At 38.6% G+C, this 24,317-nt stretch overlaps 1 protein-coding gene across 5 annotated transcripts in view; it reads right to left on the bottom strand.

The window, feature by feature from the left end:
- Positions 1–24,317, bottom strand: part of kug (kugelei) — a 178,158-nt gene that overhangs the window by 27,400 nt on the left and 126,441 nt on the right. For 3 of the 5 annotated variants that reach the window (XM_011299469.1, XM_011299497.1, XM_011299479.1), the window contains exons 4-8: positions 16,220–16,326; positions 15,788–15,992; positions 11,813–11,874; positions 4,381–4,536; positions 3,583–3,699 (exon numbers count right to left, since the gene is read on the bottom strand). In XM_011299469.1, coding sequence (XP_011297771.1) covers positions 3,583–3,699; positions 4,381–4,536; positions 11,813–11,874; positions 15,788–15,992; positions 16,220–16,326 — 647 coding nt within the window. The remainder of the gene's footprint in view (positions 1–3,582; positions 3,700–4,380; positions 4,537–11,812; positions 11,875–15,787; positions 15,993–16,219; positions 16,327–24,317) is intronic. The other 2 variants (XM_011299488.1, XM_011299504.1) reach the window with 1 other exon arrangement.

The raw sequence follows: 24,317 nt of genomic DNA, 5'->3' as shown, positions 1-24,317 counted from the left end.
AAAACGTAAAACACATTTTAATGTGATTGGACGTATGTATTCAGTGAGTCCGACACAGTCAGAACTGTTTCATCTTCGCTTACTTCTGATAACAGTTAAAGGTGCTACTAGCTTTGAGAACTTAAGGACAGTTAATGATCAATTGTATGATACGTTTCAAAGTACATGTTTAGCATTGGGGCTTATCGAAGATGATCAGGAGTGGGATCGTGCCCTGACTGAAGGAGAAATTTGGATGATGCCCCGTCAACTTAGACATTTATTTGTACGTATTTTAATATATTGTCATCCAAATCATCCAGAACAGTTATGGGAGAAATTCAAAGATGCTTTTTCTCAAGATTTCCAACGAAATCATAATGAAGCTGAATCTTACAAGAGAGCATACGCACACATCGATACACTTCTTATGAATGAAAGATCGTGTATAAGTGCATTTGCGACGATGCCACAATTGATTGAATGCGAAACAGATATTGATATTGATGATGTCAATGATAATCAGTCGTCATTGGAAACACACGTAAGCATGGGTCGAATTCAATACAATCAGTTGAATGTGAAACAAAAAGAGATTGTTGACAAGATTTTGAATGTAGCTATGTCTACCGATGAACGCTCATCTTCCTGTTTTTATATTGATGGTCCAGGTGGCTCAGGGAAGACATTTGTATACACAACATTGTATCATTTATTGAAAGCTCAAGGAAAATCAATTTGTACAATGGCTTTCACAGGAATTGCAGCCATTTTACTACCTCATGGAAAAACGCTACACAAAACTTTTGGTATACCTGTCCCGCTATTTCCAGACTCGGTTTCTAATATAAAGAGTCAATCGAAGGACGCTGAATACTTGAGAAATGTTGATATTTTCATCTGTGACGAAGCTCCTATGGCGCCAAGGTCTGCATTGGAATTAATTGATCGAACATTACGTTATCTGATGGATAATGACTCCCCATTTGGTGGAAAAATTATGCTATTAGGAGGAGATTTTCGACAGTTACTACCAGTTACTCCAAATGCTACGAGATGTGAGTTAGTGAATTCATCGATCAAATTCAGTCCTTTATGGAAATATTTCACAATATTTGCATTATCAGAGAATATGCGCACTTTACCTGGAGAGATTGAATTCGCAAAATATCTCTTATCTTTAGGTAATGGAGAATTAAATGATAATGATAATAATCTATTGCCTCCAGAACAATGTATAGCTTCAAATGCTGATGATATCGTAGAAGTGATATTCAAAACAGTTATTGACGAACGCCGTTTCGGAGACTTGGCAAAAACCGCGGTGTTAGCCGCGCGAAATGTCGATGTCGATGAAATTAATGGCAAAGCAATTGAACTCCTAGATGAATCTACTGAGCGTAGATACACAGGTATTGATAGTGTAGAAAATTGTGACAATGGAGACATCAATGATGCAATTTTACCAGAATATTTGAATACGCTCAATCCTCCTAATTTTCCACCGCATGAATTACGATTGAGAAAAGATTCGATAGTTATGCTACTTCGAAATTTGAGTATTGATGAAGGTTTATGTAATGGGACCAGGTTACAAATCATAGACCTTTCAAACACTCTGCTACGATGTCGGATATTGACTGGAGACAAAACGGGGGATATTGTATTCATTAATCGTATAACATTGTATTGTGAGAACATCTTTCCGTTCACATTCAAACGACGCCAGTTTCCAATAAAACTAGCGTTTGCAATGACGATTAATAAAAGTCAAGGGCAAACTTTTGATAAAATTGGCATAGATCTCCGCAAGAATGTTTTCAATGATGGACAATTATATGTCGCATTTTCGAGAGTTCGTTCTTGGGATTCTTTAAAAATTTTCATGGGAAACGAGAGAGACACTAATCTGGTCAAGAATTGGGTATATACAGAATTATATAATTGATGGATAGATAAAAAATGATTCCCATTGACCGTTGGGTTTACTTGACATCCTATCTTCCTATTTCCGACCGTGAAAAAAACAATTCGAAATTAACTCGAAAAATTTTGATATATCCGTGCGTAAAAGGAAGAAAGGTAACGAACTCTGGATATTTTCTATATTTTATTTTTTGAAACGCGACAATCGTGAAACGTAAATGAAGATTGCAACTAAAACGCCACGAGGTGACGAAAAAAGAAGGCGCGTGCGTAGCACGCGCAGACGATCTCGTGGAAGAAAAAAAGATACGTCAGAGGCAGAGGGGGTAGAGAGGTGAAAAAAATCAAAGTAATGTGTGCTTGCCATGCGACATTTGATCTTATCATTTTGACACTGAACAACGGCGGGGTTTCTTGGGCACGGTTATAACCACCAGGCGTATAAAGAGTTACACGTACATACAAACAAGAAAATTCACAGTGGATGGATGCCGGGGATAGCATGGGGCTGGTCTGTGTCAACTGAATCATTTCGATTTGTATCAGATAAGATTGTATAACGAGAGATGGCTGGCTATGATTTAATGCCAATCATACGGAACCAAATTTAACATTCAACGTGCGACATATAGAGATCTTATGCATTCGAATATTAACCGTCTGAGATGCAGCCATGCAGACCTCACAGAGAAAAACAAATTAATTTTCGGGGACTAATCCCGGATTTTTCAAAATATTTCTATTGACTTTCAGATTTTTTTTCGCATTTAATTTATCAATTGAAGTTATTTATTTTTACGGAATATTAATAAACAAGGAAAATCGCTGAAGTCATTAGTAATTATATCATAGCTGTAATTAATTTATTTTTTGGTCAAGTTTTTGAGAAATTGTTTGAGTTATCAACGAGAAATTGATGATTGAACTAACTTGAATAATTTGTTAATCTACGCATTTTTAATCACTTATTGTGAATTTTTGATTATTTTCAATCTCTAATTTTTACTAACAAAATAAAAATTAGTGATCAATAATTACCGGTAAGTCTCGGAGAATTAAATATTTTTCTTCTGTGTTATTTCTCATTTCCATGACAATGACTATAAAAATCATATTCAAAAGGAGTCATTCGAGTATCGATTCACAAGCCAGAACGTTAATGGGGCATTAAAAATTGTGAGCATTAAATTAACGAATCTTAGGAGATCCCCAACGGACATACAATTACACATAAAAAATCTCCGATTTTTAAATCTCCAGCGAACAGCTAAATTGAGACAAGTCGAATTTTCCAATTAACTGACCCATCGACTCATTAAAAAAAAATTATTAATTTCCGGAGGAACCATTAAAAAATCTGACTCATGGAAAAAGGAATTACTAGCGAAAAAATCCTTTACCTCTTCCACCGTAAATCAATAATTTTCAATATGAATCTGTAATAACGAAAAATGAAAAATTCAACATATCCCACTTTACCACTCGTCTAGTGGATTATTATAAATAAACAATTGAAGCGCATTGTGAATCAGCCGTCATTCTACCTGGTCCCACTGAATTATCCGATATAATACTCTCATACTAATTATTCAAATTAATCTCTCCTCCCATAATGACTGAATTTACTCTGACGTGGCGCATGACCCGATCACTTCTCTCTTTATACATTTCTCTTACCCTGAAGACACGATTTCCAGATAGGGTGTCGGGGCTATACGTCTCCCATGTTCCATTCTCGAGCAATGTATCGCTATCACTCGATAGGTCGTATGCCCTCGAGCGGTTCTTCGATTTCTGTCGGGAAACCAAGAGTTACGGCGTTTTAACCTTCTCCTTTCTCATAAAAAATAAACATTCTGTATCGGTTTTGTCTCTTACAACATGTCGTTCTGTTGTTCTATTGATTATTTAATTTTTTCTATCAAGTATTACCGTAGTTGGTGTACGCTGGATTAATGGGCTAATAAAATATTAAGTACCATGGATTTTAACGTGAAATTGTGATATTACCGTGAACATAATACTAGCGTGGTTTAATGTGCGTATTTATTTGTGCGTTCATGGTGGCTTTATTTGTACACGATTGGTATTGTTGTGGTGATACTGTACACAGGAAATCCACGGGAAAATGCATTTGCAGTTTCACATTTATTGCTGATGTGTTATTATTTTTTTCATCGTCGAGGGTTGGGGGTAAAGCAAAAGCTACTGTTTCAACTCCACATCAATTATCGTTAAAGTACTGGGAGGTATATCACACCATCAAGGCACCTTGAAGAGGGAGGGGTAGGCACTTTATCCCAATGTTGCTATGAAATGCATTAGGATTGGCTGTTAATTCCAGGGGGTGGTGTAGGGGTGAGATTGAGTACGAGACAAAAATCAATAAATCAATAAATCCAAAATCCCAAAACTGTAACTACAGGGTGAGAAAAATCACTAGGTGTTGGGTACACGATGAATGAAAATTTGTACCTGGAATAGTGGCTTATCGATGTCGGACGTGGCTGGTATACGAACGGTGTAAAATTTCTGCTCGAATTCGGGCCCGTGGTCGTTGATATCTTCCACTTGAACGACCACACGAGTTGTTGAGGAGAGCGGGGGTGTTCCATCATCTCTAACTGTTACCTGGTACAAAATAAATCGTCGTTATTGAGTTATCAATCATTCTTTTCGGGTAGTAAATTCATGAGACGGGTATTTATTGCGGCCGGAGAAACAGTGCGAATTGATCGTTTTCCTGGGGTAGAAATTACTCCTCGGGAAATGATTAATTCAGGTGAAGCTTTTCGGGATCACTACTCAGGATTTTCCACGAAATCCTCAATACACGTGGTGAAAATTTTCAATAAGAGAACACGTGAAGACAAATGGCAATCCCGCGGTTCTATTATTACAGAAAAATCGCAAGCAATTGGCAAAAATGGTGTATGTATCTGAAAAAATTTCTAATTTGAATTTTTCCACGCGATAATGACTTTTCAAAAGAAAAATTCGTAATAATGTCAAAATCTCCCACAAAAAAAAAATCTACATAACATAATTATTTAATAAAAATACAATTACATAGCACATTATAGTTCTATCGTATGATTTATGACTGGATAACACATATGTGCTCCCATATATTCCGTAAATATCAGATATATTGCACACGGGGAAAAATATAGCTGGATAATTGAAATATATTTGGTATACGGATTTCCGTAGATTTCCGGGTAGAGAACGCCATTTGTAGGAAATAGCCGGAACTCTTCCAGAAAATTTGAGTGGAGAATTGAGAAGATTGCACCACAAAAGGAATCCTTGACAATGGAGACGGGTAATTTCCAGTTGATTCACCTAAACCTGGGCAGGCGTAAATTCAGGAATGTCTCCAAGGAGAGCCATCACATCGGAGCGGTAACACCTGCACTAAATTAGGGCTAGCAAACTCGGTTTTATCCGTGGTAGTCTAGCCTCCACGGTGGGTGGTTCTGCGGTATGGTTCCTCCTGATGGGTACATTGGGCAGAGAGACAGGGTTATTTCCACCCCCTCGAAACTTCATGCGGAGAACGTATTAGTCTTCGTTATATACGACAGTGGAAAGTTGAACCGATACGGGAGGCTTGAGCTTGGGCTTAAACTTTTACCCAACGTCGTTCAGAACATCTCCAAAATCTCCCAGGAGCATTTGAGAAGTGGCGCGGTAGATTAAACCGTTTTGCCCGACTTGATCACATCATTAACGACAACGTGCGGCAGGATTCAGCCGTGGATACGCCGTTACCAACTGATGGTTGTGCTTTAATGTATTACACGCCATAATCTTAAAATTAACTTTAATGTCTTCATTTCGATTAATTGAACTGCCTCGGTATGCATTGAAATCCCCCTCCGGTGATCATCCCACTCACCCTACCGTTATCTTATTTGAATATTTTTCGCTAAATCATCATTTTAAACTAACAATTTACTCCGTCATCTTCAAATTACACGGGCGAATCGAGTTTTTATTTCCACCGACAATTTATTCGTAATTCATGAACATGTTTTTTTTATCGTACCCAATGAAATTTTCTTCATTATTCAGAGACTGAATAAAATTATTGATTAAAATCGTATACATATTTTTCTTCAGGTTTTTTCTCTTCTTTTGGAGAAATTAACTCGTTCTGATGAAAATAATTGATGATATCAAACGAACAAGTTGTTTAAATCAATTAGACATTTATGAATAATAAGAGGAAATGTATTCCGAATAAAAATCCGTATTCAGTACAGAAAAAAAAAGCCAATCTTTAATTACCCTCGACCTCGCCCAATATTCTCAATCTAAGAAATTAATTCCCCTGCAATGAAATCTGGTGTCTTTGTTTCATTTCATCCCCAGGAAATGGAAAACCGAATTTCTGAGGAATGGGAATTCCCGGGGAAAGAAAAAGGTGATTGAAGGAGGAGCCGATGAAACTCATTTCCCACGGTATTTGTCCATTGCTCTCATCCCTCATTCAATTATTGAACGAAAGGAAGCCGCATAGTCCACCCCATTATCGACGACTAGAAGCTTCCTCAGGGCTTGTAATCTCATCGTAAAAATTTGAATCACCTCCATCTGAATTCACTGATATTTGAATTGCCGGTTGCGTATGGTTTTTCAAGTAGTGGCGAAGGTGCAGAGGGTGCAGAAGGTGTAGAGGGTGCAGAGGGTGTAGAAGACACGTAAAATTTTTTCTCAGTCTCCAGGACAATGGGGTAGACATGCCCTGGTGCAATCGGAAAACGCTTACCGTCGACTAAGCATGCCATTTGAAGCGGTTATAGATAAACGTTATCCCAGCACGAAGGAGGGATCGGGCAAGGGGAATAGCCTCTAAGTCTTGTACTCCCGTCGTTCCACGATTGCCATCGAGATACATACATAAGGAGGATTTTTTTCAGTGACTATTAAAAAAATGGGAAAAAAGTCAACAGGGAAAAATTATGCACGTAGTTGGTAAGAAAAATCGTTGTAAATTAAAGGCGTAACGTGATCGCGATTGCGACTACGGCAGTAGTCGCTTCTCTCGGTTTGCGTTTTTCCTTCACGCAAGTGGATGCATACAACCCTGGGCACGCGATATATATTTTTTTTTTTTCACATGAGATGCGTTCGGGAGGCTAAGTAACAACCGAGGCATATTTCGAATTTTAAGGGCAAATGGAAATACCCTGGTATTTTAGCGATGGGTGAAAAAAATTCTGATGCTAATGCCGCGTGAGACGCATCCAAGTGAATCCAATCTATTTTCCATACGATTTTTGCAATTCTTGTAATTATTTCACATTCATCGAAACGAGGCAGACAGTATTTAACAGGAGGAGAAGCATTTATTCCGGAATTCAAATAAAAACTCCACAATACCCGGGGAATTCCCATTAAATTAGTGATTTTAAATCGGTTATCTCGAGTGTTAAAATAAAATAGAATTTTTATGATGTATTGAGGGAGGTGAGAGGAATGGGATGAAAAAAGGGGAAAAAGTGATGAATGGAGGAGAATAGGGTAAAGGTTTTGGAGGTTTGGAGAAATATAAGGGTGTGAGGGCCCAGCATTAATATTCAAGAATGGAGTTGGAAAGGCCTTGTGGCGTCTCTGAAATATGCACGTCGGTATCCCGGAAGAATGTTTGAAAAATAGCAGTGGATTAATAAGACTGCGGGTAAAAGGCCCCGGTGGTTAGCTAGTGGCGCATAAAGTTGCACCTATATTTCTTGAGCGGCTCTCCCGGCCACTAGTTGTACAGAGTTGAATCCCAGTGTATATAGAGTACTTGGGGTAGGGTAAGGGTTGAGTAGTGAACCTGCGTCACGGTTCGTTCCTACGAAGGATTACAGCCACATCCGCGGTACTTCTCCTGTTGGCTCTTCTACTTGCCCCTCACCTCCACACTATTTAACTTACCTCTCAACCTCACAGCCCTACCTCGCCTTTCTTCTCTTTAAACTTAACACATACGGCGGATGCCGGGAATTTAGTGCTCGTTACCCCCCTATATGCGTGTTATGAAAATCACCGTGGGATGTATAAATATGAGGGTAATGGCTATCCTCCGTTGCCGTTTTATTTATTTGCTTTTATGCGTGATTAAGGTTGTATTTCACACACTCGTCATTATGCAGGATTGTAAGTATTTGGTTACCGGGCTTAACTTGCTCATTTTCCCTTTTTATAAGACACGGTATTGTTTTTTAATTTCTCACATAATTTCGGTGATACTTTGTTCAACAGGTTGTGAATATTCTATTTTATTTTATTCTTCGCTATATATTGGGTATTTATTGGGAACAACTCATCAATTTTTTTAACCTCGAAATTATTAAGAATATCCCAGAGGTGTTAATTATAAAAATATAATTATGTATGTCACTCGATTAAAGGAGGGTAAGAATAAATTTGGGATTCAAAGTAAATTGCCTCCACGAAGATGTAACTCATGGAATTGGCAACAATAGATCCTAGATCCCACCGGAGAGTATTTTACCTGGTATCATTACCATTATCTCTGATAATATACTTCTCACCTCGGTAGGGTCAAGCGGGTAGCATAACGTTACGTAGAAACCATTTCTGCAATCCAATTTCCATGAAGGTATACTCAGGAGAGAATATACAGTTGAAAAGGGATGGAGAAAGGGCCTGAGGGCTTTACATCCCGAAATGATCCTGTACTAGAGACCAGCCATTCCCCTATTTATACTGAGGATCTTTTTACCAAAGAGGAGAGGTGAAAATGAAAAAATGAGAATCGCCAAGTGGAAAATTCAGGTGCACCGCGTTGTATCGAGTATCAGATATTCCGTCGTAACGCTCGGGGAATCGTTTTCTCGTGAGAAAACTTTTCTGATCAGCTGGTATTCTGGCGACGAGGGGTAAAACTTATGTATAGAGCAAGTTGGATACCAAGTCTTCTCGATTAAGACTCAACTCACCATCCCCACCATTTTCCATGAAACTTTTATACACTTTTAACCGTTGTCCGTGATACGCATATATTAATTTACGCCGAGAAAATGTGTCTCGTTATTTTATTTTCCGAGCTTAACCGGATTAATAAATTAGAACTCTAACTACGTTGTGGAGAAAAAATCGTTGAGTTTATGAAAGTTCTTATCCAAATGAAAACAGGATGATTAAATGGGTTTTAGTGCTGCGGTGAAATTTACTTTTTCATTCTTTTATTTTTAATTGCTGATGATTAATTTATTCTAGGCTGATTATAATGATTACGAAGGAATTTCACGGATTTGGAAATGACATTCAAAAAAATGGAACAAAGTCGAACATTATTTTTATTTATAAACGATAATTTCCTATGAATTTCGAACAATATATTTTACAACAGGTCAAGACGATCGTAATGTTTTTCTCCAGTATATTTTAATGAGCAGGTTTCACTATATAAGTCCCGTGCATGTTCTCCGATATTTATTATTTTACGTGCTCGTACCAGCTAGAGGAAAAAAAAATCAATTTTCCATGGTAAAAATGTGTCGTTCTCCTTGCTGCTTTGCTTTATGACTTTCAATATTTAAAGTAACTTGGGAAAAAGGTATCTCATCTCTGTCAGCGGTGGCACTTTCAAAGTCTGAATCTTCGTATTCCCTTGGAAATCCCTGTATAACCATCTTGAGACAGACCACCCTCCTCCCTAGCTCAGGGGACCGATCTCATCCACTTCCGTCACAGTGACGAAAAGAAGAGGAACCTCAACTCCTCTATCTCCACATTCAGTTTTTCCCTCTCCAGCATTTTACTTTTCAATCTCTCCACCGTGTGTGCCAGCAGAGATGCGATTTTCTTCTCATTTTCCCCCCCACCGGCTCCACAATATTGAGTGGGAGGAGTGGGCCATGAAAATAGTTGAGTGAATCAAGTTCAGTGGCTGATGAAAATATCTCGACTTATTAAGTACCCAATTATCCACGAGGCTACGAACAAATTCAATTTTGTCGTTGATTTAACCACGGCTAAATATGCCGGGAAGGGATAATCCCGGGGTGAGACTCATTCCGCGAAAATTCTCATCCTCATCTTCAAACTACGTAATTATTTATAACTACCTCGGTGTCCCTTTGAATTAGTTAACGCGGAATTTACTAGCTGAAAGTGCAATATTCAATTAGACTGTCATTCCGAGTTAGTAAAAATATCGTGAAATCCTAATATCATCGTTGCTCCAAGTTTCGATGCTATTTATTAGTCATTAAATTATTTTATTGCTATTTTAATGGTTGAGAACTCGGAGTAATGGTTCAGGGGGTGAGGACACCCGCGGTTGTGCAACGAGACAATTAAATTTTGGTGAGGCACTTTACCTTTGGGGGGAGAATATTCGAAATAATCATTTATCATGCACCATTGAATTGAATTAAAATATAAAATATAAAAATTTGAACTAAGAATTCACAATATTGACAATTGAGATGCAATAACTCTCATTAATAAAAATCTGAGGAAGCCTGAGAATTTAACTAAAAAATTTCCAACTGAACTCGAATCTTCAAACTTAATTCGTAACTTCTAGGCCTGGCATTAAGATTTTTAACAATCTCAATCTGCAGCGTTGAAATGCAAATGTCTCCATTACAAATGCAAATAATTACCTACATCCAGAATAAGGTTTGGAATTTTTTTTCCTTTCAACAGTGTAATTTCACGGATAATAAAACGACTAGGCCATGAATAATTAAGACGAATTGTTATTTCTCTTCCCTTAGCACTAGTTTTATTGGATTTAAGAGAAGAGCGTCTCTATGGATTCCAGAACTGGCGCATCGTACTCGATATTTCGTAAAGTCATTAACAAGTCAGTCACCTATTTGATAATTGAGGTTTAAAGTCACCGAGGGAATCGAGGCGAACTAAAAGGCATATATGCGAAGCCATGTGAATATAATACGGCCATTGACATGGAGGATATACTTGTAGGCATAAAGCTGTGGAGTACGGTGTGAGCTCGTGTCGCACCGGAAGTACTATCCCGACATTGTGACAACGGGGGGTTTCGTTGATACAATTACCGACGGGGTGTCCTCACCACCCACCCACCCCGGGACACATTAACACAGTGTGTGTTTCTTGGAGCTGAGGAAATTTCCTCCCTCTTTCCGTGACTTCCGCATTAACTTGGGTGAGGGCAAGTATCAGTGGAGCACTCACGTGCCACTTGAAACACAGTGAGTTGCACCTTTATGCAATGCAACATGCATTATGCCATGCACCACCTGCTAAAGTGCTAACTACAAGCGAGTAATGCTCATGACATATGCCTGAGAATCATTAGTTTTATTGAATCACATGTCGTAAGGGAGATAAGGCTTTGTTGATATTTGTAATTAATCGACCGAGAGATACGACTCTAATTTATTGGAGCAATTATCACACGTGTTTAGCTGAATATTGGGCACGTATTGGTGTAATGTTGATATTACTTCATGGTAATGCGGTTATGAGGAAGAGAATATCGATCACGTCCTGCACCAATTCCCACAAAACCCTCTGTCGTTAACTTACGAAGTGAAAATTTTTATTTTGAAAATTGGTAATTAGACGGGGGATCTATCTCTCGCGTTTTATATAATATATAATTAAACTTCGGCAATTGCTACTTCAATTTTTCAGGTGTACAAATTTATAATTAATTTCAATTTTTTAATGTGAGTGGAATTTTTCTTGTGCAGGGGAAGGAATTAATCGTGATTTTCCTGAAAATTATTAGAAAATTGATAATATTTATCTACCAGTCATGGCGACTGGTGTTTTCAATCAATAAAAAAAGTCACGCAATGCAATTCCTCGGGATAAATGCATTATCCTCGTGCAATAAATCCGAATCAACTCCGAAAGTCGAGTAATTATTATTCATTTATCAGTTACATACCTCCAGCACGTGCTCTGCCTGATTCTCACGATCGAGCTTTCTTCCACTGGTTGTGATCAGACCTGGAAACATGACGTGACCATTAGCAACCATTCAAATTAATAAACGAACTTTGAGAGTAGTTGGAAGGGGAGTGGCTGGAGATTGGGAATTCAACTGACTCTGGGATTAACCGAGCCATCATGTCAGTGCATGTGAGGAGCACGCCATATCCCCGAAACTCGGCAAATATTATTGCACTTCTCCATATAACGGAAATGCCGTATTTACCCAGCAATTGGCAAAGTTTTCCTGACCGATAGAGCGACAATCTCAATACCTCATCGACTATTTCAACCCCGATGAACTAATAACGCGGTATCCAAAAGTTGTGGGAGTTGTCATGGGAAAATTTTACACCGGAAGTCGTTTTGTATCATTGCCGGATGCCGCACGCAATAACATTTCAACATCTGCAAATACAGATTCCGTATACAACGCGCAACTTTACATCGAAATAATTAATAAAACAAGCCCAGCATTCCCAGCTATTTCCGCCGATTCCGCGATTTTAAACTGAACCTTGAAAAAAATCAAAAAAAAATTTGCAGATATCCCATTAAAACCCAGCGTCAATTTGCTTTACAATAAATATAATATCTTAACAAAACATTTGACACACCATCGATTATTCACGAACATTCTACAACTTTTATCTGAATTTTATTTCGCATAATTCGCGAATCAACTGCGCCATTCTATTATTTATTTACTCTTGATAAAAAACGACAGTCTGAGAATGGATTGCCCTCGGAAATGTTGAATTTAAAAAAGGTTAAAAATGAGACAGCGAATGCGTCATGGGCCTTAGCATCATGCGCCAAAGGGTCAAGTCGTGTTTTCCACCGATTGCCGACAGTAACAGTGGCGTCAGCGGTTTTTTTTTTCTCGTCGAAGTTGGATGGTTTCACAGTAAAAATGTATAGTACCACGTTTTCAACGTCGATTTCATACAGAGCAAAGGGTATGGGATGCGCGAGCGTGCGCGAACTCGGTATACACTATTCCAACTAGAAAAGGGGAATGGGTCACATGGATTTGTTCGCGTTTGGTCGTAATAACGAGATTTCGTTTTATCGTCACTAAAATCGGATTTTCTCGTCGATTTCGCGTTGTTTCCCATAGCCAGATGTTCAAATTCTCTCTTTCACCTTTTCTCCGGTTGTATCGCTTTCTCCATTGCGCCCTTGCGACTCGATTTTTGTCGCACTCTCTCGCCGCTCATGACACACGAACGGTGAAAACCATATCGGCCAAATGCCCATCTCAAACGACCCATCTGCTTTGTACGCTTGTGATTGAAAACAACGGGATTGCGGAGGGAATGGCTTCAGAATAAAATATGCAGGGAGAAAATAGGGCGTGGTGGAATGGTCTTGCCACGCGGTAGATAGCGGATATTGCCGATACATGGACGGATTTTATTATTATGCGACAATGTTCCATTTTTTTGACTCTCATTGTTCCATGAACTTGTCACGCAATTTTCATTCCTCAAAAAAAACCTAAAAGGGCTATTATCATTCTCAATCCAGTTTTTATAAAAATTCTTCTGACAGAGAAATCTGGAATTCGATAATAAAGAGTGAGACAATGCATCGATATTGGAAGATAAATTTTTCTCCCCTCGCGGCTTTTCCACATTTCCTCGATTTTTATTTATTTTCACGGAAAAAACCGAAATGAAATTGAAAGATTTTCAGTGATAAAATTCCTTGAAAATTGAAGAGAAATGCCGTTAAAAAATGTCAGATGATAAAAATGTGTAATCGAAAAGTGGTGGATGCTTTATTCTCCGCAATATTCTCGTATGCAATATTCAGCCCGCATCGGATTTTTCCTCCCCCGATTCTCCATAGGTAATAATAATAATCGGAGTTCCTCGGCAATCCGTTGATTAATTTTCTTTCTATCCCCGGAATTTGGAGATGAGACTGTGGAACACGAGTCGCAAAATAATCCAGAATTTGCGATGACTTTTGAGTGGTGGTGTGGGTGTAGGGTAGGAGTAGTCTCTTTTCAGGATTTGCCGAGCGTGCATGATGCCCCGGATAGACAGGCATTCGCGGATCGAAGTGTAATAACCCCCTAGGTGAGTATCCGGCTCTTCTCTGATCAATGTCGAGTGAGACTCCACTCGGAGCCCATTCGTGCTATGTGTTGGCTATCCTAACCAACCGAGTGTTATCCTTTCGTTAATTACCAACAATAATTGCACTCGAATTCTTTAATTAACGCATGGTAATACTACACTACGATTCACCAGTCAATTTCCGGATAATAATGGTAATAGAAATGTCTTTAGTGAAAATTTTGCACGTCATCATTATATTGTGAGTGGAATAGCAGTGGAATTTTAGGTTTTTCGGAAAAACCATTAATTTAAAAAAATAGCAAGTGGCTATCTCCCACCAACCGAGTGTTATCCTTTCGTTAATTACCAACGATAATTTTGTAGTCAAATTCGTTAATTAACGCACGGGAAATATATACTTGACCTCGTACTTGACGCGAGTATATTTCACTCACAAATGAAAATTTTCAGTAAAAATTATGAAACTCACGTGATTGCGGAAATGACTAAGAAAATAAAAATGGGGATTTGTAATTTATAGGAGACTGTCATAAAAATGTTTAAAATATTTCTCATGAAATAGATATTGGATAATATATGGCATCTGTAGTAAAGTCATCAAACGAGATCAAATAAAATTTTTGAACTTACAAAAGGCAGGAAAATTTTTATCAAAATCTTTTTAGAAAATCTTTCCCATAATCGATTCATGGACGCCCATTGCCTCAAAATCGATTAAATCGTTCTCGTTCAATACTCGATTATTGCTCAATGATAAATTTTTTATCTTAAAGATCGACCAGAAAAATGCGGATGAGACGATTTTGTATTTTCAATTTTAAACATATAGTGGAAAAAACGATAAATTCCTAAAAATCGAAATTTCAAATGTTTTATCTTCATAGAACAGATAGGATTCTCTCTCAATGTAGATGCCCGTAAAATCCTCGACTGAATAACAGAAATTAATCCCTTCCCATTTCTCAGAAGCCCTGGTAAATGTAAATAACGATAAAAGTAATGAGATAGAGCAGGACAATAAACTGTAAAATTTTCCAATCCGCAAATGTATTCCTGCATACGCAATGTACTCCATTCGAGTCGAGAGGATAGCGTGCAGCACGCCAGTAAACCCGTGTATACCCCTCTCTCACCGTTAAAAGGTCATCGTACATGAAAGATGAAATTTGCGCTTGCCCATCCCCACCGTAAAAAAAAATCCTACACCGGGATTCTAAAAATAATAGTGCCATTTCCGAAAGCACCAACTAACTGGCACCATCAATTTCCATTCATGAGTGTATGTTTTGTTAAAGTGTCTTTTTTTTTTAATGAAAAACGAACGAATTTACCGACAACATTTGGGGCTGAAACTGGAACAATCCCCGGGTGTTGAGGGCCACGCGTCAATTTTTCATCAGCACGCGCAGGAAAAAATACGGTTTCATTTTCACCCGCTTATCCCTAATTATAAGGGTAGAATCACTGATTGATTGTTTAAGTAATTCGATTTTAACTTCTCATTTATGTGGAGTGTAACGTTTGGAATTTGGGACAATAAATAAATTAACAATTCAATTTTGATTTTCGTTTTGATTTCATAATGAAATCGTTAAGGCACATCAAATTTTCTTCGCACCTTTCCGCAATTTCGTTTTTCCCGGACCTTCCGGTTGACCCACATTAACTTCAGATCCTCTAATCGCCTCGTAATTTTCAATAACAAAATTGTGAAAATTCATATAAAATTTTCTAGAACTCGCGTGAAAAATTCTTTTCCGCGTGAAAACTCGTCTGGAAAAAATGAGAAGTTTTTTTTCTATCCTCCCTAGAGAATGAGGTTAAGAGATTAAGAGACTCACCAGTTGTCGAGTTGATGAGGAAGTAGCCCTCGGGATTGCCGCTGGTGATGGAGAATGAAAATTCCTGGGGCGAGACGTCACGATCGAATGCCTTTATGTGAAGTACACTGACACCAGCAGGTGAATTCTCGGGTACTGATGGATAATAAACCGGGTACTCGGTCAGAGGTGTGTTATCGTTCTCATCGAGTACCTCCACATAAACCTGAAAAGCACAGAATAGGAAATGCTTTCAATTTTTTCAATTAAATGAGACCTCACCAGAGCCGTATAAAACAATTACTTCGTTCAAATAACGTAACAATTGGAGTTCTGTGTTTAATTTATTTAATTTAAGCGGGGGGTGCGTCCATTGCGTTATTATTCGATTTCAGATGAAGCTATTTCAATTCGAGAGAGCTCGTTTATTTCGGCGTAATTTTAATAACAAACCTGAAGTTGCGAGCTGAGTGGTACGACACCGTGATCCTGAGCGTAAACAGTCAGCCAATATCCATTTTTCGACTCAATATCCAGGACAGCCTTCGTTTTGATATTTCCTGCAAACAGAAATATTAATAATACCATTTAATATTGTGTTTTATTGTTTTCTCTGGTGGATTTGCTATTGTACGGTACAAAATTCCGAGCGGTGTCTTTTCAATTAATCCGTTTCGTTTCGATTTCGTCCGCACAGTGAGAGATTTATTGTCATCACGTTGGAAAATAAAAGAGTTGCGTTGTCACGTGGAGAGACATTCTTTTAGAAAAAGTCCACGTAGGGAAAAGAAATAATAAAAATTGTTTGTACTCGCGGGAAAAATCCCTTAAGGTCCTGGAAAAAAAAATGTAATCGGAATATTTTTTCCAGATTTTCCAAAAATTTCTAGAAAACTTTTCAAACATTTTTTTTATAAAACAAAATAAAATCGGAAAACACAACAATTTTATATTTGGGAAAGGTTTTGAAAAATTTTTCAAAAATTTGAATAGGAAAATTTGTTTTATAATTTAGATGGCGTATTTTCTGAGAAAATTGGAAAATGAAAAAAGTAAGGAAAGGAGAGTGTAATTTTCGGAAAATTCAGCAATTTCGCAATAATGGTAATTCCCGGAAAAAGTGGTGAGTTCTGCGTAGCGAACCAGATCCTTAATGAAGGCGACTTAATTACTCGCAAGATGGAAAATGGAAAAATTTCACGATCTTGAGTTTTGCTGGTCATGGCACCTCGCACTGTCATTCCCAATCGTTTTATCCCAATGAGTTCGATACCAGAATTATTACCTGAACCCTGGACTATCTTTGCGAGCGATATATAACCGAATTGGTGTCTTTTCGGAGTAGCACGGTTCTGCGGTAAATTACCACCGACAGTAGGTTCACGGTGTGCGGGTTTTCCGAAGGCCGAGAAATGACATCGAATAGTTATCGTCTGGTTCTTACGTAGAACAGACACGGCGAAGATAAATGAAATCAGTTTGAAAACTCGTCGGAGAAAAAGTTTTCATCCTCATGAAAAGTTGAGCCTTTCACCTTTCCTTATTCGTTTTTTGTTTCCCCTCTTTCTTTTTTCCTTTATAATACCATAATCACATCATATGTTTGCTACACATGAGTGTTGCCCTTCTTCCAATAAGTTTTTCGCTCGCAGATTCCGAGTTTACAGGAAGTTTCTTGGAAAAGTATTGTTAGAAGCAGTTTAGAGTTCTTCATTGGAAATTTGTATTTTTCCGCTGGAGGCATATCGATTCCTCGGAGCGGGTAATTTTATTTTTACCTCCATTCGTTTCAGGGATTTAACGGCAACTTTTGAATATTCAGTCGTGTGTTTTAATTAAATTGAGGTGGGAGTTGTGTGGAGATGTAAAAATGGTTCGTTACGGGATGATAAGGGAATTTAACGCGAGTTTGATAGAGTTTTATGGGGAATGGAGCTCCTTTGATTTGGCACCGGGTGAACTTCATCCTCAGGTAAATTCTGAGCACAACTTCCAACCGTGTGATGACGTGTACGGGGAGTTTGGTGAGGATCAGGCAATGGAGTTTTACGACTCACGCGATCCCAGATATTGCCGATGAAACGCTCGCGTCAACGATTTCATCTTTATTTTATCAGCGATAAACACTCGTTGCTACGCTTATTGCGTCGTTCTGAAAATTTTATTGCCTTCGAAATTTGGGTGATGAATTGCTGCTGCCCGTCGATAATGGACGCAATATTTGACTGGAAGTTGATGGGACCATTTTAATTATTCCATTCCGCGTTGACTATGCCAAAATCCCACACCAGGAAAAAGAATTTTTTATTCTCGGGATCTCGTCGCAAATTCAGGGATCCCAACGTCATTTTTCGTTATTAATGTTAATATGGAGGAATTAAGTGGTTTTAGCTTTCGTTGTAAAATTTTTATTGGCGACCTAGAGTATTTTATCTAGAGCAATTTTACCTCATTACTTTAATTGAATAATTTAATTTCAAAACATTGCCTCCAGATTTAGAAGCATTTCCTAAAAATTAATTAAATCTAATTAATAATGAATATAACTCAACTCTCCAAAAAATTTGTCCCCTGAAATTCCCCTTTATTTTCCCCTCAAAGATTAGAAAAGTAATTTCTTAAAACTCAAAGTTTTTAGTGTTCACCCCGAGTGCAGAAATGATCCTTTTCTCGATTAATTATAAAATTTCCTGATCCCCTTAATGTGACCGCGTGTAACTATGAGTCCCATAAACTTAACCGTCAAAACATCCAGAATTTAAAGAACACCATAAAAAACCTCGTTGAAAATAACTAGAATATCTTTTTGTGTGAAGGGGATAAGAAAAATGCTGAATAATAAAAAAATGTAATCGTGACGGTATATTAATTGACGACACTTAAAAGGGGTACTTTAGTGACACGTGCGCCATAAACAATAAAATTGATGTGACTGGAGCATTGCGGTTAACACCGGTAAATCTTGTCTTTAAAATTCCATAGATCCCAATGTTAACATTGCGTTACCTAATTTGAATGAAACTTTCACACGTTTATTAATACATAATTCGATGGGAAGCATTTACCGTGGATTAATAACTCGTAGTTGGAAATATCCGTGGCCTATAAATAATTGGCCGATCCACTGGAGCACTGGGTGGATAAATAGTTGCAGTTGAGATATAACCGTGTGTGTAACTATATATATACAGCGATCGAATCGCCTGCATAAATCCACCTACAACTTTAACCATTATATATCTACAATGTTGGGTATATGCATGAGCATTAAGCACAAATCGCGGTTTAGCTGCCCTCTGTATCGCGGTAATCGGCCGTGCAGAGAAAAAGTTTCACTTTTTTCCCCCCGTTTTATTTCATCCTTTTCTATCCTCCTCTGACCCCAATCGCACCTTTTCTCTCTCTTTTATCAAACCCCTCGGTTAATACACTGATTTGCGAAGTTTGTTGCCAACTATTTTCACCCGCCGATCATGATAAAACCTGTAATATTGTTAACTTTATGGCATTTGTGAAGGGAAATTCAGTTTACATGGGAAATAATTGAAAATAAAGTTGTCAGGTATAGAAACGCCTCGCGATGGTGCACGAGCAATAATTAATAAATGGATTATGGAATTTGTTCATGATCGCGGTGACAGTAGATTTTTTTTGGAAAAGTTACTTGCGAAATTGAAATTATCCTCATTATAAAAATTGCTGTCCATTCATCCATTCGCACCCTGCAAATGTGATATCAGTGTGGAAATACGAATTATTTTCAATTAAAAAAATTTGAAATGAAGCCCTGGAGTTGAGAAAATCGGAGGCGCTGTTAAATCCTGGAGTTATGTCGACGTCGAGGGTCCCAGGGATCCGCCTTGGTCGTGTACTATCCCCCGAGGTTGGCTCCTTTCGAGTCCTCCCGTATCCGATCCACGACGAAATTCCATTCCCTCCTCACGTTACGAAAACTACCCCCAAAGCTCACAGAAAACTCTCCTCAAACCCCCAACACTCGCCCAATCGCGACAGCTCAAGGGCCATTTGGCCGAGGGGCCAGATCTTACACCCTTTCCGGTAACCCAGGAATATAAATATATTAGTCCTCTAAAGTACCAAGAACTTGACATCCACCTCTCCCCATAAAAAAAAAAGTAAAAAAAAATTCCCCAGAATAATCTTCCGGGTTGTGCGTGTTTTCCTTTTAGTTCAATGCCAGGGCGCATGAATTATTCTCGGGCTAATGCTCAAAATTCCTCCGCACGGAATGCTAAAATAAAGTCCTTTGTTTTCCGACTGAAGATAATAAAAAAAAAAAACCGAATAAATATCGAAAGGAAAAATGATAAAAATGCAGACGGAAGTTTCAGAGAAAATCAAATATTTATTCAACGCCAACGAATATAAAGTCCGAACGTTTTCCCCATTTCCCCCTCACTAAAAACATTACCACCCATTTTTCCCCTCCATAGTTAAGTGTAATATTAAATAATTAACAACACGAGAGTATTACTAACAGAATTAGCGAGATAATGCGAGTTTAATGCTCTGCGATGAATCGAAGTAAATGAAAATATTTCCGTTCGGCGCGAAAACATTTTCATTATTTGAAGAACGACTAATGATATTACTACCGTCGAATCGACCCCACATTACTTCCAACCGAGCGAATCATATTGATTATACAGTATTTTAATTACAACGACCTATCGGTGCTCCAATTTTTTTTTTCACGGCAATTCGCTTTGCCAGTGAGAAGTTTTTTTTTTCACACGCGATGTACGGCACCGACTCCTCATAAAATTGAAATTCAGTTGGAGGGTGTATTTGGAGAGCCCTTATTTTGTTATTTCTGGAGGGATGAAAAAATATTAAAGCCCCTGGGGATGTCTCAGGTGACATACGACAATCCCGGGGGATAGGCGAGGTGAGAGGCCTGTGTCAACGATCAAATTCAAACACGCGCCACTCCAGGAGGGGATGAAAGATGTAAAATAATTACAATGACGGTGGGAAGTCACTCTCATAGAATGCCACGACAAACTCGCGGGAATATATAGCGAACTATTTGCATATCAAACGTAACACGCGCTTTATGGATGCTGTTTCTCCGCGCCCGGGTAGGCAGGATGTGAAATAACTTTATGATGAGTGTATCAGGGTAATTTCATTGCTACATGCTGGAATTTCGTAAGTGTAACGAAAATATTAATGATACTTTAGTTTGGTAAATTGTGGCTCTGTGGAGAGTAGTGAACACCCGTCCCTTCTCTGGATTTCGAAACAGAATACGAATGACGGGATTAGATTTTATGGAATACTCGACGTATCTTTTATTTCTCGTCGTCTTTATTTTATCATTCAAGTGATGAAGCGGAACACGTCGATGACGTTATGGGTGAAATATCCAGAAATATCTCGGAATATGAAATATTTTTTTTTAATACTTCGTAATTTAGTTAATTAACATTTTCAACGGACAATTTTGATTATATTTAGTCACTTGCAAAATCATTAAAAATGACTGAATCGAGTTTCAAAAAAAAAAATAAAATAAAAATTGGGAATGATTGATTGAACTGTAAAAATTTATAATTATGTAAATTTGAAAAATGCCAATTTTTGTCTCCCCGAAGCCCAAATATTTTTCATATATTGTTCATCTCCTTGGTAAAGCCACAAGTCGCAGTCTCTAGTTTTACAATGACGTTGAAGTGGCACTTTGAATTTTCCCCGGGAAAGCGATGAGCTTTCAGCCGCCAGTCATAACGCAAACGAAGAAAACGTGACTGTAGTTTAGGTTGAAAAGCCCAGGAGAGAAAAAATGTGGAAAACGAATGATTAATCTCCGGCATTCTAACCAGGCAAAACCGGTGTGTGCTCCAGCACAATAAGTGGTTCTGTACTGTGAATAAAGCTTTTCATTGAGGTGGGGGTCCAGATAGAAGAATAATAAAGCCACGTGCGAGAAATACACAAATGCTCAACGCTCGGAGCTTTAGCAAACAAGTAAGCCCGGCTCTCCATTATCGGAGTACAAAGTCATGGGTCATTGTGTTTTGAGAAGAAACACGGAGCGAGTGTGGGCCCCTGACCCTTTACTCATTCATTCTGAAACAAATTAAAGTGCTGTTGGAAAGAACCGGGCAAATTGCTTCTGGAGGGCACTTGCAATGCATTAGGTGAATCAATGTTGACCGGTTTTTTAAATTATTACCGGCACTGGGGCAACACAGGGTAATCACCATCTGGCATTTGTGTGCATGGAGTATGATTCGGTTGAGAAAAAACATCCTGGCTAGTTTGAATTCTCGGCTGAGCAGGTGGCCAACTAAACTAGCTTAAACAAATACCACCCGTAATTCAAGAACAATACGAGAAAAATTACCACGCCTCTCACACTTGGTTTCAACATTTCCTCGTGAAATTCACCGCGAAAAATTCCCAGAAAGTGTTTTAATCGCATTATTCCTGAGAAACAATCCAATCACAATCCTTCCATGATAAAATGCAGGAAAAATAACTAGCGAGTGGAAAGTCAATATAATTTTCAGTAAACTGGAAATTTTTTTGAAGAACTCAAATATATCGATGAACAAATGTTTATTATCAGAAATTCTCAAATTTGAGAATTTAAATGATTCAATTCAATTTAATTTTTGTATGCAGCACCGGAAATTTTTTTCTGATTACGTATTGGCGTATTGGGGTATTCGGGGGTATAGGAAGACTTTCTGGGCACTCACTTCGCTGCATCTGGGCCTGGGACACGTAAAAAACCCCGCGAATATCGGATTTAATCTGCAAAAAGTGTGTGTGCGTGTGCGTGAGGGTTGAGAGGGATTAGTTTGCATTCTCGTAGCGATAAATGCAGGCGTAGGGAGACCACAGGCGGATATTGAAAGTCCACAAGTGCAATTCGATACTTTAATCCAAAATATACCTGTATTGTTCTGGAAGAAGCCCACTTCTGGTATCCCCGAAAGTACTGTTGAGGTTTATGATAGCGGGGTGGATGTTCGTTGTTGTTAAGTCGAGTCTGATAAAAGTGGGAAACAATCGTATCCGGGGATTACCAGTGGTCGTGGCTCCCAGGGATAGAGAGGATAGAGAGGGTGAGGTGATTAGTGGGTGATCAGCTGGCTTGCGGTTTTTTCTTATGTAGGAAGAGACTCAGGAGATCAGTGCTCAATTTTTTTGCTCACCTCTGGTGCAAAAAAAAAAAACGAAAGCTCGTAGAAAAGAAAATCGGACTCGATTTAATATTCCAATTCACGGACATTTTTTTCTCTTATTAAATCATTATGATTGGAAATTACAAAATATAATTACCAGCAATCATTATTTTTTTCAGATTTCAGATATTCAATAATTGAACTTTTTCCAGCGACTTGCATTTTATTTACGATTATTTCGAAATTTGACAGATCAATTTATTTTATTGGTAGATAGACAGATTTGAATTATAGTCGGTGAAATAAAAAAAATAAGATTGAATATTCGCCAATTTTTTTATCTTGCGGTATTATCATGTGTCGCAAATTCCAATACAATCCAGCACCCGAGGTGAACCAACAGAGCTGGTATCCTCCATCAAAATAAGATTTCCCTGCGTGGGCATTCACACCCATGACCCCACCCCACCGCCCATATATTCCGCTATTTTTACGACGGGTCACGGTTGCCTGGGTGCGTGCAATGCCATTACTTTCTGCCATCGAACTTTACAGCCCACCCGTACCGAAAACACAGTAAACCCCAAAATGAAATTTCCCGAGAGATACCCAAATATTTTCCACCCCCAACGTCGACGGGTAGTCGTTTGGTCTCGCACTGTGACTCATACTCTTCCTCAATTTTTCCCTTTTCCCTGGTGCAGGCGGCCAAGTGCAGTGACACATACGTGACCCGGGGACCGAGAAAATTATATTTGTGCATTAATTCCTCCTCTTTTGTCTAATTCCCCCTGTCCACCAGTGTTTTTTTTTTCACCACTACTATCTCTCCCCGCATTTGCCAGTGAGTTCTCTCTGTGATAATTCAGCCGAGCTGGACATTTCGCTCATGATTCTAAAGGTGAAAAATATAAACCACGAGATTACGTTTTCAGGGGTGGAGGCTCTCTGAACGTGAGACCGGGGATAGCATCAAAGCTTTTTAATGAAATTAGATGTTACCCGCGGTGGTTTGGTGGTGTAGACCACCGACAAGAGGCCAGTTGGGGATGAGGAAAAGTGGAGAATGGTTGGAGGTGTAATAGCAGCCTTTAGCGAAACCTCCTGGTTGGATACGTGGTGACGATCGCAGCCCCCAGGGGCCCTCTTGTACATAAACCAAGTAGTTTGAGGGTTGTATAGCCATTGGTGGCTCATATCCCTTCCCACACCACCACTCCAATCCCCCACAGCTATTTTCTTGCTCAGCATCCTGGAGTGTCCGGAGGAGACCTTTCATCTTTTCGACTCTGGTGAGCACGCGGTCAGAAATGCGCCAACCGCTGCATCCCCTTTCCACATCTATCTCTATTCACCATTATTCCATAAAACGGGGCAATCTGATGTCGATGCTT

The sequence above is a fragment of the Fopius arisanus genome, unplaced genomic scaffold (genome assembly GCF_000806365.1).
Source record: "Fopius arisanus strain USDA-PBARC FA_bdor unplaced genomic scaffold, ASM80636v1 scaffold00001, whole genome shotgun sequence".
Taxonomy (NCBI): Eukaryota; Metazoa; Arthropoda; class Insecta; order Hymenoptera; family Braconidae; genus Fopius; species Fopius arisanus.
The sequence above is the reverse complement of the archived record's forward strand: the minus strand, read 5'-3'. Positions and strand labels throughout refer to the sequence as shown.